General features: G+C 37.7%; 1 protein-coding gene across 1 annotated transcript in view; it reads left to right on the forward strand.

Moving 5' to 3' along the window:
- Nucleotides 1-17,931, forward strand: part of snd1 (staphylococcal nuclease and tudor domain containing 1) — a 203,233-nt gene that overhangs the window by 40,763 nt on the left and 144,539 nt on the right. Inside the window, exon 11 of the mRNA XM_067426817.1 lies at nt 6,562-6,663. Within this exon, the coding sequence (XP_067282918.1) occupies nt 6,562-6,663 (102 nt within the window). The remainder of the gene's footprint in view (nt 1-6,561; nt 6,664-17,931) is intronic.

Consider the following 17,931-nt stretch of genomic DNA (forward strand, 5'->3'; position numbering starts at 1 on the left):
ACGAGACAAAGTATTTTATTTAATTAATACAGTATAATTTATATCACTAATTACTATTTTGTGCAATCTGAGTAAAGTAAAATGTAAAGTTTGTGTATATGTTTTAAAGGTTCACAGTACAGCAGTGGCTATTTAACAACAGAAAGTGCAGTCCATTTCATGACTGAATGACTGTTTGTTTTATATTTAATACAGTTAAGCTATTTTCTATAAAGCAGTCTATTGTATAAAGTGCTATTTCAAGTACTGAACTGCAGAGCTGGTGCATCCATATCCACATCGCTATGATCTTTCATTCTGCTGTCACAGCTGTCAGTTTTGGTGTGTGTTTACTTTGTTACTGAGAGGAAAACTTGCAGTACATTCTATCGAAACGCTTCTCAGCAGCGCAGGTGACGTCAGGATGTTAAGCGAGCTAGAGCTGCAACTAACGATTATTTTTTCTGTCGACTAATCTAACGATTATTTTTCCGATTAGTCGACTAATCTAACGATTAATTTTTTTACCCTTTCAAATTTTTCAAAATTCTGTGGCACCCCCTCGCATAAGTCTAATGTTTGGTCTAACATTAGTTTTTAGGTAGAGAAATGGAATGTAATCAAAAGTAAAATAACCACACATTTAACTGTTTAAAATTAAAAATAATCCTTATTAAACTTACAAAAGCTATTCAGTCAGGAGCAGTGAGTGATGTCTTTATCTTTTGTTTGACATTAAACAGACAGCAGTGAATGCTACTGCCCCTTTAAGACCCACAGATAGTCGTCGTATTTTCTGTATAAAGTTCACTTAAGGCATAGAGTAGGCTATGACATTTTGACATACTTTTTGTGAGTTTGTCCGTTTAAGCACAGGATTTGAAAGAACTCAATATTTGCGCGCTTTGGGACGAGTGCAGAGACAGATCTTCTCATTCGAGTCTCCTGGCTACAATGGGGTGATGACGGTGAAAATGAGTGCTCATATTCGGACGTACAGCAGCACTCGCATGCGTTTTATAAAGTTTACAAAGAGAGACCGTTTTGCCCATGTTTTTCTTTTATTATCGCTGTTGTTGTAGTGTACCTGAGGAGTCAGCACGTGTATCCATCGACAGAAACATACATACAGCATTATTTTCAAGTTACAACCAATATTAAAGATGCGTCATCAGATGCGAGATGAACCGAAGTGTAAGTGCGTCCCCGCAACTTTTGCTCGGGATCCCGGTTGGGAAACACTGGTCTGTATTGATTGACACCGCGCTGGTTTGTTTAGAATTATATGAGCGCCGTGACCGCGCGCTGGCGCGTGATGAAGGCTTGTCGCAACTCTGTTATTCAACTGCTCTGGTTTTAAAAGCTATGTCATACTAAATGCGCCAAAATGCAATAAAACTTGTTTTACGGTCGAATGCAACGCGTGTGTGTGTGAGTGAGTAGACGCGCAAAAGGGCGGAGAGAGAAGTTAAGGAAATGCAGCTAAACGAATATGCGTGCGTCTTTTAAATAGCGTAAAAATGAATGAATGACGAATGTGGCGGCCGTTATTGATTATGTGGCAGTCCGCCACAAATTAGTCTATGTGTGGGAAACACTGTTTGGCCTCTGTTTAAAGTATTCCCATACTTTTGATATTCGCGGTCTAGGTTTTTGTGATAGAACCAGAAGCAGAAGCCAACATTACGCGAGATGAACGTCTGACACGACGCGTCGACGCATTTCACGAACGTCGACGTATTTCCATAGTCGACGTCATCGATGACGTCGACGCGTCGTTGCAGCACTAAAGCGAGCTCTTAGTTTCAACTGTGTTTCCCGAGTATTAGATTTTAACTTGGCCTATTTTGCTAACAAAATGATTCTTGTCGATTTCCTTAGTAGCTTCTTTTTAGCTGAAGCCAAAATGAGTCCACACTTCAGCTCCGTATACTGCAGGAGCGGAATAATTCTATCGTCTTGAGAGCTGGGTTTTCTAATGCAAACAGTAGCGATGCACGCACTTTTACCCATAGACAGTAAAAGAAATGGACCGAGCGATCCCATTGCCTTCTATGGCGTTAAGTGATGTCAGTATAGGAGCACTCACTTCCTGATGGCTGAGCGAACTGCGCAGGCTCAGACTGAGCTTGACGACGTAGATGTGACGTGAGCCTCCTGTCTGACAGCTGTAGGTCTTCTAGTAGATGTGGAAAGTAAAAGCTGAATCACGTTGTTTAAATATTTTCTCCCGTTGCTTTTGGCTCACTATGGGCTTCTCCCCATTCTTCCCCCTTGACTTTATCAGACTTTATGTCTCCACGTCCCCCCGACTGTCTCATAGACAGTAAAAGATTGCCTGCGAGTGTCTCCTCAGGTCTATACGGTAATTTCTCAACTGTGCGACAGGGTCGTGTTGGTTATGACGCAACCGTTAGCTTATTTTTACAAAAACAGCTTCTGCGGGGCGATAGTGTAAGATACAAGGTAATGGAGCCTTGTATACATTGTCGTGTTTCTTTAGAAATAAACAATGGACAAATGGAGTCTTTAAACGTCTCAGATGTAAAGTTATTCACTGTCAAAGTGACTCAAAAATGAATGGGAGTCAATGGGATGCTAACAGCAGGTGATGGCTTGGTTAGCAATGGCAGCCCCTAGGGGTGGAACGCTTTCCGAGCGCTAGATTACCCCCTTGCTTTTACCTTGCGCTTCTCCGGCTCCGCATCAGTTATACGTTCTGAGATAACACTGCCATCTAGCGGTTGGGTGTTATAAAGTCTGTGGTTTAAACCAAACACCAAGCCACGAGTATGGGATCAATATCCCGCCATTATCAACTTCCCTCTTCCATTGATTGGCTACGGGATGACCTGTCAATCTAGAACTAGTGGACCAATGGTGATGCTAAGACCCGCCCCTGATTTACATGAAACTCGAACGGCAACATTTGGAAACGCAAGCGCAGAATGCAGAAACAAGAGCAAAGGAGAAAAGAGCGCAGACATACAAAAAATGAAAATAAGTGCAGAAAACATGATTTTGAGTGCGATTCAGATAATTTTGAATTCATGATTCAGTTTTGAGCAATATAATTTTAAACTTGTTTAAATGTTTGAGTCACGCTTATTATTTGTATTTCTATGACTGCATTGTTTGTGATTCTGCGTTGATTTTTCAGTTTTGTGCGTTATATTTTCACATGTGTTTTGAAAATTTTGATTCATGCTTATAATTTTTTTATGCTTGACTGCAATTCAATTGGCGGGAATTTGTTCCCATACACGAGTCTTGGATGTAAATATATAAATATCGATAGTGTTTTTGAGAATCGATACAGTATCAGGCAGACATATCGAGATATTCACATGTATCAATATGTTCTTACATCCTTAAGCAGCACCAGTCCACATTTTGAAAAAAGACCATCTGAAAGAACTCTTAAAGGATTTGATGAGCAACTAAACTTTTAAGTGTTCATTTTGTCAGTTTGCCCTAATGTAGCAACACATGATTTTTTTGCTTATCGAACCTGACTGATGGTTGCACAGGTCTTGTTCTGTCCTGTTAACCTTTGCAGAACGAAACCATTCTTGCGCTCACTGCATGCAGCCAAAACGTCATTTTTAGGAGCCTGTAACAGGCCAACAACGGCATGTCAGCCAGGCACAGAAATCCTCATTTCTCCTCACATGGTTCAGTAACCAGCCTTCCGTGTCTTCGCAGAATGCACTTGAGTTGCTCGATACAATGACAAAGGCTTTTTATCTTGACAATCGACATAGAGCATTTTGTCGTCAGCCTATTTTGCTATTCATCAGCATTACAGCTGCCTAGTGGACATAATGAGATGAAAACATTGAATTTGTTCATAGTTTAAAACTCCCAGGGTCATTTTTTTTTTTTTAATTCTGAGCGTTTTATCAGTGACATACAGTAACAGCTTAAAGTACATTAACCCCATCACACGGGTCAAATATTGCATGATTTCAGCCTGCTCTGCACCGATTGCTGTATTTGTGTATGTAACATGCTTACTGACATTCATGATCGACTAGCAAAACCCTGAACGCTCGCTCTTACCAACACTTACACAAAAACACACTCTAACGCACGACTGCACGGCCTCCCTCTGCTTTTCTTGCTCTGGGGGGGGGGAAGGAATTGCCTTGGATATTTATAGGCAGGCTCAAAATGGGTTGTCCTCTCTTTTACCGTCAGGGGTTTCTGTCTGTATTATATTCCATCGGCACAGTTCTTTAGCCGTCCTGAAAGATGTCTCTGCGCATTAAATGCGACGTCTAGCTTTTAGAAGTGGGTGGTCGATACGGTTTTATTTTATACCAAATATTAGACCACGTGGGTGCAGATGATGTGGTTTTAGGGGAGTTATCCGCAGCACAGAAAACCATTCGCTGGAATCAGAACGTGAGGATTTAAAAATAGCTGAGATTTATGCTTTTTAAAGTCAATATGCTTTTATTTGCCGTGAGATTTCGTCCTTGAGGTTAACAATCCGATCTCTCCCATCTTTCCCACAAGCTACGCCTCATCCGGGCTGTGTTGTTAGTAGTCTCTCTCGTTTATTTCTGCTCATATGTTTTTCCTTTAAGCAAGTTGTTGCCTGGAATGAGCCAATTCCGAAAAATTCAGTAACTGTAGAGCAATATCAATCCATTATTCTTAAAGGGAAAGTTCACTGAAAAATAAAATTGTCATTATATCTGACTGAGTTTCATGGCGCATAAAAGGAGATATTTTGTAGAATCTACTGGTTTCTTTTTTCTATGCGGTTACAATTAGGGGCGTAACACAAATATTGCAATCGGGGCTTGACATTAACTGTTTTGCTCATCAGCCACTGTGGCTAGTGGTTTTCCAAAAATACTAGCCACTCAACATTTTCACTGGCCACAATTTTGTTGTTGACTATATCTAAATGACACAAATTAAGTATAATAAGTATCTAAGAAATATATAAGAAATGTATAGCATGACAGGTCATCAAATAGACATATTTAGCTTTGATAAGATTGTGTAAAGCTTCCTAATCTAGACAGAGAAACACCTAACAGTTCATGACGTTCAGTTCAACAGTTAAAAAAAAACTGTCTAAATGTTGTAAATATATTTTATTCTCAAGCAGTATTCTCATCAGTGTTCTATCAGCTACAAAATTTGTTTTTGTGTATGAAGTGAAATGCATATCCCTATTTTCATGTGATTTGACAGTTTTTGTTAAATATCAAATCTAAAAGGTATGCATCATACCTGACACACAGATGAACGCTTTACAGTCGGTTGTATGAATGCAAGTCATTCTATACAAATGCAAAAGTTAGAAGGGTGTATACCAATGTCCTGTGTAACTTTAAAGATGCTCCCTAAATTCTCGAATATCGAACGTCCAATGTCACACCAAATGGCAGTCACATCAGATGCACTATGGTTCTGCTGGGATCTTCGTTTGAAGCTATTTTTGCTTCTGAGTTAGAAAAAAAATAGGCGATCACTGTAAGATGAATGAACCCACTACGTACATTGCACGTACATCTGTTTTTCATGATGAGCGTGAGAACGCGCTCTGAACAAAACTTTGCCGTTTAATCTGAGCAATGCGCAATACCAAACCAGCCATAGTGGCTAGTTGGAGTGACTGTTACACGCCACAACTGAAATCTACTCACAATTGGTGGGTGTTAATGTCAATGTTAATGTGTTGAATTTAGGGAGCCCTGATTGCAAATTATAATGAAACCGTTTCGTGGATAGTGAGTGACCTTATGTATTGTGAACGGTTACTATGTGATATAAAAAATTCAAGTTTACAGAGTTTAGTGTCAGTACTACATTAAACTAGTCTATATAATGTTGACTATAAAGTGTAATAATGCAATGGGGGAATATTTGTGTGTCCTTAATGCCAAATGAGTGGCTCTGAACTTAATCAGTCTGAATCATGAGCGAATCAGAAGTTTTTTTGGTTAGTGATTAATTTAATTTAAAAAAAAGATTGAGCCATTTGTTTAGTGTTTCTTCCCACAACACAATTTTTTCTCTCCTATTTTATGCAGAGTGGCTCTGAATGTAGTGCTGTGTGTTAATTCATACTGTCATGGCCTCAGCTGCGATACGGGTGGCTGGATTATTGAGCATACTGAGTGTTCTTTGGCATTTCTCTGGGAAAATAAGCCTTTTTCCATTCTTATGAAAAATGTAAATGAGGTTCTATTTCTAGTATATCAATGTGTGTGGCAATGAGAGCATCTCGTATAGCTTGTGGAGTCACATACCTGGCGCACACCAAGAGATCGAGACAATGAGACGTGTCATCTACCAGTCCTGACACATTAGCATGGCTGTATGGGAAAAGGAAGGATATTAGGTATTAAGAGAATGGTAAAATTGGAAGGAGATGGTGAGGGGGAGGAAGACAGGAAGCTCTGAACCTCTTTTTGGAAAGAATTATATGAAAGACTGAGGAAGTGATTAAATGTTGTGCCAGTTTAGGACGAAAGGCTATTTTTCATTTATGTGATATTGACGTTTCTTTGTCTGTCTGTCCTTCTCTCTCTTTTTTGCCTATTCTATCTGACTCTACAGGAAAAGAACAAGGACAAAGACAAGCGTTTCCGTCCACTCTATGACATTCCTTACATGTTTGAGGCACGGGAATTCTTAAGAAAGAAGCTCATTGGCAAGAAGGTAAGAGACTGTGACATTCTTGCCAAAACTGAGATTATGCCTCATTCTTTCTGTATAAAACTTTTCCTTCAATGTGTTTTCTGTCCATTGCATATGGAAGCAGAATTGCTTTCTTTCTGAGTTTCTGTATTTTGTTTGGAGTCACTAAGCACATTGAACATTCAGACCTTGAACATATCATTTTTATTAATAGAACCGCAAATATATATATATATTTTTTTACATTTTTCTGAAAGGAAAACAAAGAATGTCAAAACATAGGGCATTGAAATGAGAATTCTTGACATATTTACACCCAAATATGTGCACACAAGGGCTGTTGCGGTCATACAATATATTTGCAATACTTATTCTCCACAATATTCTATCAGTATTTTTATTTATTAGATCTTCATCATGTCCCTAAATGTGAACGTATTGAAAAATGTACAATTATTATAATAAAAAGGCTGTACATAATGTGCTTGAATAGGACTGAGATCATAGAGAGAAATTATATTAGGATTGTCAAAATTAATGTTAATTTTGTGATATGTATTTTTTTCAGTTTAACGTGTTAAAAATATATATTCTTTGATGGACAAAAACACAATTATGTAAATATTCCTGTTTTGTTGAGTGTCCTCGTAAGCAGAGTCTTAAATGAGTTAATAGTTAAATGACCATAGAGTTGTGAGAAAATAGGGTGTTTGTCAGATTGGGTCATGTACGGCAGGTCTTAAAGAGACAGCAACCTAATAAAACCACCTACTGATTAATGTTATTTGAAGAACAAAAGACAGAGAAAATCACTCATTGCTCTTGACTGAATACATTTTGTGGCGTTAGTGTACTCATAGCTTTAATTAGGATTAATCTATATTCATTTTATAATTTTATGCCATTAAGGGTCCTTTCACACTAGCACTTTTGTTGTGCACCTGGGTTCGATTGACGTCAGAATTCAGTTCATTTGGATGATGTTAAACACCTTAAAAAAAGGTGGTCTGGGGTTCGGTTTATGTGAACTCTGGTTCGGTTCGTTGCTAATGTGAACGCAATCGTACTAAATCGTGGAAGTGAACCACTATTAATGACGTATGATTTGATAATTTGTGTTTTGTGTGTTTCAGTCATTTACCTGATGAGCATTACTGACCTACTGCAAACAGAGAGCTGTAGATCTAATTTCTGCTAGTCTTCGGCATTCTTTAGAGCATTTGCAGTGCATTTGCAGCAGATTTGTGGTCTATTACGTACTACAATTGCAATTACGTACTGAAGCTTTGGTTAAAAAACAAAAATATAAAAGTGACGCCAGCAACACTATGCATTTCGCCACCTTCACGCTCGCTGTCGTTACTAAGCAACCGGGTAAACAGCTGCTGCTTTGGTGACGAAACGAACCCCGGTTCTGACCCAAATAATATAATTAGGGCCGGGACTTTAACGCGTTAATTAAGATTAATTAATTACGGGACTTTAACACGTTAATTAATTACGCAAAAAAATAAATAACATAAATTTAAACACTTATTTTTGCATCGCGGAACGTTTTTCAATGAATGAGTTTCGACGGACCGATTATTCTTAAACACCAACTAGCGCACACGAGTCGCGACAACAACAAACCATAGTGAACATGAACGAAGAAGTGAAATTTTGTTTAAAAAAATTAAAGGATGGAAGCGTCGACAAGAGCATGGTTGTGTGGAAGCTATACAACAAGGAATTAGCGTATCACCGCAGCACATCGAGCCTCAAATATCACAAATATGCTTTTGCTACACTTAATGGCAAACATTGCACTGGTCTGCTGGACTGAAATAAATAAACATTATTTTGTTGTTTAAGCTTATGTATTCAGTCATTATTCAACGGTATACTAAAAATCCATGTGAAAAATTACTTCTCATTGTTCTCAGGTCAAATATTTATTGATTCATCCAGTCTCTGCATATTTACCATAGACTGTAAAAAAAATATGGACGTAGTGTCTGTTACTTCACCCATAGGATTCTGAAGTGCAGTTTTGAAGTGTAAAGTATAAAGTAAAGTTTTGCTGGCTGTTGCCATCTCAACAAGCCATCACGTGTCACACCCAGATAAAAGAAAATGGGCTTTTGAAAATGGGATAAAAGAAGATGTGGGCGGAGCTTAGGTGACGTGATGACTAACAGACAGTTGATAAATGGGTATCCACCTGTCAATCAAAGTGGCTACACCCTTAATTATGCAGAACTTCAAGGCTTTTTATAATGTAAACAAATGACTTATAAAAAATGCACCTACTCACAGTTGTCATGAAGGGCAAAATTAGCTGTAAATCAAAATTTGTAACAATAGTTTTTTTTTTTTCTGCTGTAGAGTTGGGCATTTAAACATGGGGCTCAATGAGATTCTGCTCCCTTCTGGAGCCTGTCGAGGAATTGCAGTTTAAGTCACTTCTGTATTGGTCTCCATCTTTTTGGAGCAGCACGGAAGAGAGGACAATGCTGAATAAATTCATAGTTTTTGATATTTTTGGACCAAAATGTATTTTCGATGCTTCAAGAGATTCTAATTAACTAACTGATGTCACACATGGACTACTTTGATGATGTTTTTATTAGCTTTCTGGACATGGACAGTAAAGTGTGCATTGACTGCATATGCTTTGGGACTAAAATATAAAATATCTTAAAATGTGTTCCGATGATGAACTGAGGTCTTACAGGTGTGGAACAACATTAGGGTGAGTCATTAATAACATTAAAAATATAATTTTGAAATTTTAAATTTAAAGTTTTTGGGTGAACTAACCCTTTAAGGTCTGGACTCAGAGGGGCCAATTCATGTGTGAAAATGATTCTTCATGCTCCCTCCCACCCAACCATTCTTTCACAATTTGAGCCTGATGCATCTTTACATTGTCTTCCTGGAATATGGCCATGGTTGTTTACGAAATGAAAAGCTACATACTTCATCAATTAGGGTTAGAAGAACTGTTGCCAAACATATAACATGCTAGAAACACCATAATCACTGCAGTAATGAACCAATCATAGACTCTTAAGCCTTTGCCTATTTAAATCCAAACAGCTGGGCAGTGTATATATTAGGAATGCACCGATACCACTTTTTCCAGAACGAGTCCGTTACAGATACTTTCATTTTTGGTACTTTCCAATTCCAGTATTTTCATCATTTGATTCAGTCAAGAGCAGTGAGGGATTTCTTTGTCCCTTGTTGTTGATTAACATTAAAACACAGCAGCAGGTTTGTTAGGCTGCTGTCCCTTTAAGACTGGATGGATCCAATATACTGTTTTTAGTTTTTACTATATTTACTTCAATATGTAATATATCAACGTCTACATTCACTTAAGATATAACCAACTGTTTACTAGGATTCTCACAAAGATGTTTGTTTTTACATAATTTTGTGTGAATTTGTCCGTTCAAGTGCAAGACGATTTAGTTTTAATCAAAATGATGCATGTGTGCAGAGTGAACGAGCAGCAATCAATCTCTGTCTCTCCCCTCCCTTCAGTTAACGTTAGTTCATGGCTCGTTTTACTTTCTTTGCCATTGACATATCTGATCATCTGTCTTCATAGATGGCCTTTTCTTTTTCCCCAGCTATACTGTTATTGGTGTTTCTTTGTCTTGACACAAACACTACACGCGCTGCGTGGCATTGGAGCATTTTAATGAGTACGAGTACACGAGTGCAGTATCGGTGCTTCTCTATTATATATGGTAATTGATTGACCTAAATTGGTATGATGTAATTGTGTACTTAAATTTAACAGCTGCCAGCTGATTGGTTGATTGTAATCCATTACATACCTTTCTGTCAAAGTTATCTGACATTATCAAGATGAATTTCTGACACAGTTTAACTTGTCATATTTTATTACCATTTTCTAAACTATAGCAATAAACGGGTAATGTGAGAATGTTGAAGGTGTCTGAATAAATTTAGGTTTAACTGTATATGTAGTGTTTGCAATCAATAATTAATTGCATATATCTTGTTTATTTTGATTATAACTAAATGATCAATTAGTTATTGTATCATTAAACTATTTTGTATTTTATAGTTTTTAATAACATGCATGTATATCATTTTAATCTACATTTTAAATAAGTGTTATGAATAAACAATTAACTATAGAATATTTATGGGTTGACATTCATAAACAAAAATACTTTGTATCAATTTTTTACTTGGAACAGCTGGATATAAACTGGTGTAGAATGTTCTGAAATTGTCAATATTGGGACTCCATTTAGGCATGATGGACAGATTGTGTAGCTGTGCATTATTGTCTGTCCATAACTTTTCTCACCCAAACAAATCAGTGTTTATGTGCATTAAACGTAAAAGCCTGCAAGGCCCATTTGATTTAACACAAAAAAATAATGGCGCATTTCCTCACACACAGACATTTTCTCATAGATGATCACCAGAAGCGTGGATTTCTAATGCAGCTTTATATTGTCATTGCATGATCATAAGGCGGCTCCTAGAAACTAGAGTCTGGTTCACTGACCTGCCTTGAAATATTCTGACGCTAGAGATGGGAAATTGGAAAGCAACGAGTTTTATCTCGCATCAGATTTTTGCATTTCCCGTGTATGCACTCAGAGGTAGTCAACCGATAGTTGGTTTTATACAGCGCTCTGTGTGATAAGAAGCTTGCTTGCATATTAATGCAAACAGTGTGGGAATGTTTGAATTGATTCAGAATTTATCCAGCTCAAGAAGACATGATAATCGCATTCATGAACATGATTTCTGCCTGAGTGAGGTGAAGACCACATGTCCCAAGATGCTGCGTTCAAACTTGCCTACATATAACTACGCCTTTGTTTTGAATAGGCGCCCTCTAGTGGACAGAAAAATTACATGGTGCAGCTTTGTGTCACAGAAGTGCTTTGATTTAAATGAATAGTGTATGAAATTAATCATCTTCGATCTTCAGAGTCTAAAGTAGCATCTATAGATTTCTGTAAAGTAAATGTTCTTATTTTATTAGATGACATTGAGGTTGAAACCAGAATCATAAGCAGTGGTCATTGAAATGCATGTTAATCACTATTGTGAATATTGGGTTGACGGTAGTTACAGCAATGCATTTTAAAATGAAATGCAATCCCCCTTCAACAGGCTTTTGTCAGCTTTCTTTAGTAGTTGCTAGGACACAATGTGGTGTGAGAATGAGGCCTTGTACTGAGGCATGCCATGTTTTAGCATCTCCCCTGCTGCCCTGGCAACCGCCGCAGAAAATTGTTTCAACGGTTCAAAAGAGAAATGAAATCTGTGCAATTATAAAAGTTCATAACTATAAAATAGGGCCATTGTTAAAGACTGATTGTTTGTTGGTGGAAAAATAGTAATCAAATGGTTCATATATGCCAGATCAGAGCAGCACAGACGATTTTATGCACATAACCTTTTAATTTTCAGTTTTTCTGGCATTTAAGAAGCCATTTGTTCTCTACAGGCTGCACCCCACACTCTCAGAAAAAAATGGTGCAAAAGCTGTCACTGGAGCACCCTATAAAAAGGTACCATGTTGTAAATTATTTAACCCTAAAGGTTGTGTAATAGTACATATTAGTACCTTTTTAAAGGGGTACTGTCCCAGTGACAACTTTTGTACCATTTTGTTTCTGAGAGTGCAGCTGGTCACGAGGGTTAAGTACCACCTGACTTTTGTTTGAGAGCTTGAGCTGATTCTGATGGATTTGTCAATGGTGCATTTATCTTCTGTCACTTTAACATGGCTGTAGTCTTCAAAAAGAGGTCGAAAGTCAACTTTTAAAAATCTCAGCCAGTATGTGATCAATAGCAGAGTTCAACAGCACAGTGAACAATTGAAGATGAAAGGAAAGGAGGTAGAGAAGCTCCATCCAAGCCCCTGTGAGTCTCAACAGAGAAACTTGGAGCGAGGCGTCCATTTCAGATCGTGTCCTCTTTTGAAAGGAGGGAGAGAATGAGTGGCATTCACTAGCTGTGGGTAATGGAAGAAAATCTGCGCAGAAGTGCGTTTTCTCCTCTCGGTATTGAAACAGAACTTCCCTGTGACATAATCCAAAGCTAGATTTGGCTAACTTTCTAAGTAGCGCCTCTGTAGAGGGTCTCTGCCTCAGCGAAAAAGTCAAATGAAAATGTTGCTTTAATCCACTTATCAGGAAAGAGCACGTTTGGATAATCCTGCCCGCTCAAAGTGCCTCCTGTTATGTGTGTGTGTTGAGTGTTTGTGTGTGTGAGAGGTGTGATCAAGAGGCAGCAACTGTGTGGAATGTCAGTGTTAAGTGTGTCTCTGTTTATGCAGGTGTGTTCCATAAATTCTGTATTGTTTATTCGTTTATTAATTTGTATAGAAAAGGACGTGCTGAGTTTTCACACGTTTCCCCGATGCACATTGATGCAGCCACGGCTGAGCTGTGCAGGCTTCATTCATCTTTTTTTTCTCCACTTTGACTTCTGCTTTAGAGGGAATTACAGTGGCATGTGAGACTAGCGGCTCACTTTTAATCCATGAAATATGTATTACAGAGTTTCCTGACTACACCTACCTTCACCGCATTAGATTCCACTCACAGGGACTTAAGCTCGCAGAGAGCAGGTTTGACTCTGCACATCTCGGAGATGCGACTGTACGCTTCAGATGCAGTCACACGAGCTTTTGGTGTGGAACTGTCCGTTTGTGATCCAAGTTTGGTTGGTATAAACGCTTTTTTGGCATTTATAACAATTGTCAAGCATACAGTTAATCATTTTGCAGACGCTTTTATTCAAAGCTACTTACAAATGAGGAGAGCAATAGAACCAATCAAAGAAACAGTAGGGCAAGGGCAACAATATGCAAGCTCTGTGACCAGTTCAAGTTTGCCTTACATAGTACACGCAACATTTTTAAAAACGTTTTATTTGAATAAATGGTAATAGAATAGATTTTTGTTTATTGTTTTTTTTACTTTGACACAATAATACATTCTTTATAACAGCAGTGAAAAGGCAAAATTTATACATGATGATGATGGTGGTGGTATTGATAAAAATAACAGCAAAGATTAATGATTCATTATTAATAATAATTTTGTAACAGTAATAGAATCAGCCATTTTGTTGTTGTAATAAAATTAATATAAGAAAAACCAATACGTTTATGTACTAATGATACCGATAATAATAACAATGATATTTTTAATACTTAATAACAATAAAATAGTGAAATAAACATACACTTAGTGCTATGTTTAATGCTTACAATAATAATTCTGATAATAAAAATATTTGAAAATAAAATGTGCACATTTTATTGTCATCGTCGTCATTTAATGTTAAGAACATTATAACTCAGTCATTCGTTCTGGATGTCATTAGTTAGAGAATGTTTTTAAAAAATATATATAACCAGTTCTAATTTTTTATTAGTAGTTATGAGTGCGGTATGTTGTAATTTTGCATCTTTTGCATATTCCTAGTTACACACAGTGTCATATACCTGCTTGTCTCCAGATAATCTGCGTTCAGACAGCAGTTTATATGCTTTGGGTTTCTTGCAGTACGTATGTGGCAGACAAACATGCATGCTTTTCTATTTGTATAACAGTTTTGATGACTTTCAAAATCAAACTGACAAAAACAAACAGTGAAGATGGCATCTCCTCTTCCTGAGTCATTATCTAATTGCTCACTGTGGTGTTCACGCTGATGATTCAAACACTCCACCGTTTGGACTCTAAAGTAAAATGTGTAAAGAGTCCAGTAGGGGAGGAGGTGAATCCATCTCTGGTTTGGACAAAACAGTCAAACCAAGTGTGAAAGCATCTGTACATTTGCTGAACACGGACCAGCTCGATCTCTTTGTGCTTCCCTGAGACGTTTCAGTGGATCTGTCTCCGTTTTGACGGATGCTTCGCCATTAGCACCATTTCTGTCTTCGTCAACCTCTTCCTCCTGGTTCTGTCTGGGCTTCTTTAAAACCCTTCATTGCTGTTGTCCTTTGGTCAGATCTTTCTATTCAAGCATGACTCTAAAAGCCCATTTAATCTGTCATCTGCTTTCCAAATGGGCCACCACTACTTTCTTTCCTCATTCATTTTGTTTCTAAATAAGCACTTTTGCTCCTCTGAATGAGCGGGAATCGTTTGCGCTTTGTGTTTCTTAAGAAGGGCATGTTGTCGCTCAACCAAGCTCATTACTCCTGCCCAATGGTGCAGAGCTCTCTCTGCCTTTCAGAGAGGGAACTGGAGAGAGTAGAAGTAGGGGATGGAAATGCAATTATTTTGTGCTTTTATTTGTTGATGAAGCACTAAACTCCCGGGGTAAGAAATGAGTGTCCACAGGTTTCCCCCACCTAATGAACTTCCATTATGTCCATTAGACTAAGTTACATTGTCATTTTGAGGCAAATGAATTGGAGGGTAAAAGGGATTGAATTCCTGAAGTGGAGACGTACAACTTTAGGAATTAGTTCAGAGTTTGTAACTTTTCGACAGTTTTGTATTGCTAGGCAGTTGCTCTTCCTTCTGTTTCCATAAATCTACATTCACATTATATTATGTAGAGCAGAACTACAATGCATTTGTCTTAATGTGAGCAACATCTTTGGTGCTACTGGCAGCTGTTTACCATTTGTAGCGGGGTAAGAATTTAGAAAAGTAAACTTACTAATTTTGGTTTTGCGACCTAAGCTTTAAAGATAGCACTTTCAGCAACATTTTAAACATTTAGGTGTCCTATAATGTTATGCTGAATTGGTAATGGTTTTATTTAAATTTAATTTGAATAATCAATATGCTACTGCAATACAAATATATAAATGGGTAATTCATTTTAGTCATTTTAATAAGTACATGTACAGAGTTGAGACTCCGGATGCCACATTAAGAGATCTCACTCAATGTTTTTTTTAACAAATATTTTAGAAGTTATCAATGTTTTTTATATCTCCTGACCAGATACTCTCAGGTCATGCTTGTTCTAAAAAACAGTTTGGCTTGAATACATTAAAGCATTGCAAAAATACAGACTTGCCAGCCTTGGTTGCCATCAGATTTGTTTATTTGTAAGACTAATCGTATTTAATTCCATAATTTTTTGTTGGTTGGTCTGAAGGTCTGTTTCGATTTTTATGAAAATGGAAATAGCAGAAATTATGATTGAAAATTACTGAATTATAGAATGCAATCGACGTAAACTAAAGGGTGCAATTTAACGTTAGTCAATATTAAAGAATATATTACTAATTTAAAGTGACAAGCATGATTATGGTAAAATATTAGTCAGACCGATTAGCAGTCTTCCTCTACTTGGGTTGCACAGGGGCAGAAAATGTCCAGAAATTATGGGAATTAATAGAAAATTTGGGATAACTTATTTGGGGTAACTTTAGTGTTGGGGTAACACTAAAAGATTTTCAAAATGTGAGACCACAAATATGACGATAAAAAACCGTTTATCTAACCGTATATTTAACCGTTTTGTTCCTCTAGTGTGTGGAGTGCCGTGATGTGATCAGAAAAGCATACCACACACTAACAGATTCCGTTCACCTGTCCCACTTGGGAACTCAGGAAATTTAGCAAAATCTCTTGCATTAAATGTGACTTTAAAGTACACAAACAGTGGCTGATGACACAGCGGCATGATCCCATTCATTTTTGAATGGAGTGCTAGCGACTTCTGGCGACACAAGCGGCAATGACCGTTGGCAACAGAATGTAGGCATGTTAAGTGGCGGGAGACGGGACAAATTCAGGAATTTCAACTTTATGCAAATTACAAGGGGATTTCGCAAGTGGCAACCAATGGGAGTAAAGATGTCAGTGGAGCTCACGTCCCCGTCTCCAAGTGCAGGCGAAAGAGACAGGACAGAGTTCGGGGGAGATTTCATATGATTTGACTGCACCCATATGAAGGGATATAATGAAATGGTGTGGAAAAGAAACTTTCAGTCTTAGTGACTTTGATTCATACGTTGATAGTTTGTGTTGTTAATTATATGGTGCATTGAGCAGTTTAGCACTGCTGCAGTTCATACTACAGTTTTACCCTCATTGTTATATAATGCAAGGGAATAAATATTATTAGTATTAGGGAGAAAATTGACAGTATGAGCTTATTTTTGTTGATCGATAGTTAATATAGTTAAAGATTTATTGCACTGCTGTAGTTTATATAACAATACTTTCCAACAGCAAAATGTTACTTTAATTCTTTTAAGTCTAATTCCTAGTCAAATTAAAATATCTTAATTTTATCTATCACTTGAGATACAGCGACAAGGTTGCTGGCGGTGTGAATAGGGCTTAAGTCTTCCATCAGCTCGCTTTCTGATTGGGTAAGGCCGGGGACACTGCAAGCGTGCCGTGAGCATCTCGGCTGCATGGCGTGTCCGTTTTTATTTTGGCTCCCATCCATGTTAACAGGTTAGAGTTTGCACATTGCCTGCATGACGCACGCATGCTAGAAATACAAGAGATGTCTATTTTTCACGCCACACGTGAGACTTGTGTTGGAAGCGTTTCCAGGCAAACTAGAATAGGAAAAGATGTTTGTCATTTTGACTTGAATACATATTAATAAATTACATTTTCATGTTTGAAAGTCTGTAGGTTAACGTAAATGCAGATATGGGCCTAATTGTAATAATAAAAAAACAACATAAATATTGATTTTGAAATATTGCACCTGTCAATAAAGAACAAAATATTCTGTAGCCTCTTTAGCCGACAATACCATAGATATGTTTGGTCAATAGGCTACTGCCGACGGTTCTCTTTGCTGTATCAATAGGCAATATATTTATATTTAACATGGACATCAATATACATCAATAGCACAGCAGCGCCGGCGTCAGACACGCGTCCTGTGTGCAAAAATAGAGAAAACGCTACGCAGCCGACATGCAACAGACGCTCACGCCACGCTTGCAGTGTGTCTCCGGCCTAAGGTTTCGTTTCATATAATGTGGTGAGTATCTCTAATATCTAAGATTCGAGATCAGGCTGACTCCGTCTTTTTTTCTGGTAAATTTGCTTTAGCAAGCTGTTTTGAACTTCCAGAACGAACTCCAAACAAAGTTCTTTTGGCCAGATTTTGTTTGAAATGACATCGGTTTGTTATTTGGTTGAACGTTCTTCACTCTCATCGTCCTCTGAATGGGGACATTTAAATTTGGAGGGAAGTGCTTTGACACATTAGTGTTGCTAAACTTTTGTAAGGCAGCTTTACACGCATGCACTAATGAATTGTGGTTGTGTATTCTGTAACAGGATGCGATCAATC

Source organism: Pseudorasbora parva, chromosome 20, assembly GCF_024679245.1.
Source record: "Pseudorasbora parva isolate DD20220531a chromosome 20, ASM2467924v1, whole genome shotgun sequence".
Taxonomy (NCBI): Eukaryota; Metazoa; Chordata; class Actinopteri; order Cypriniformes; family Gobionidae; genus Pseudorasbora; species Pseudorasbora parva.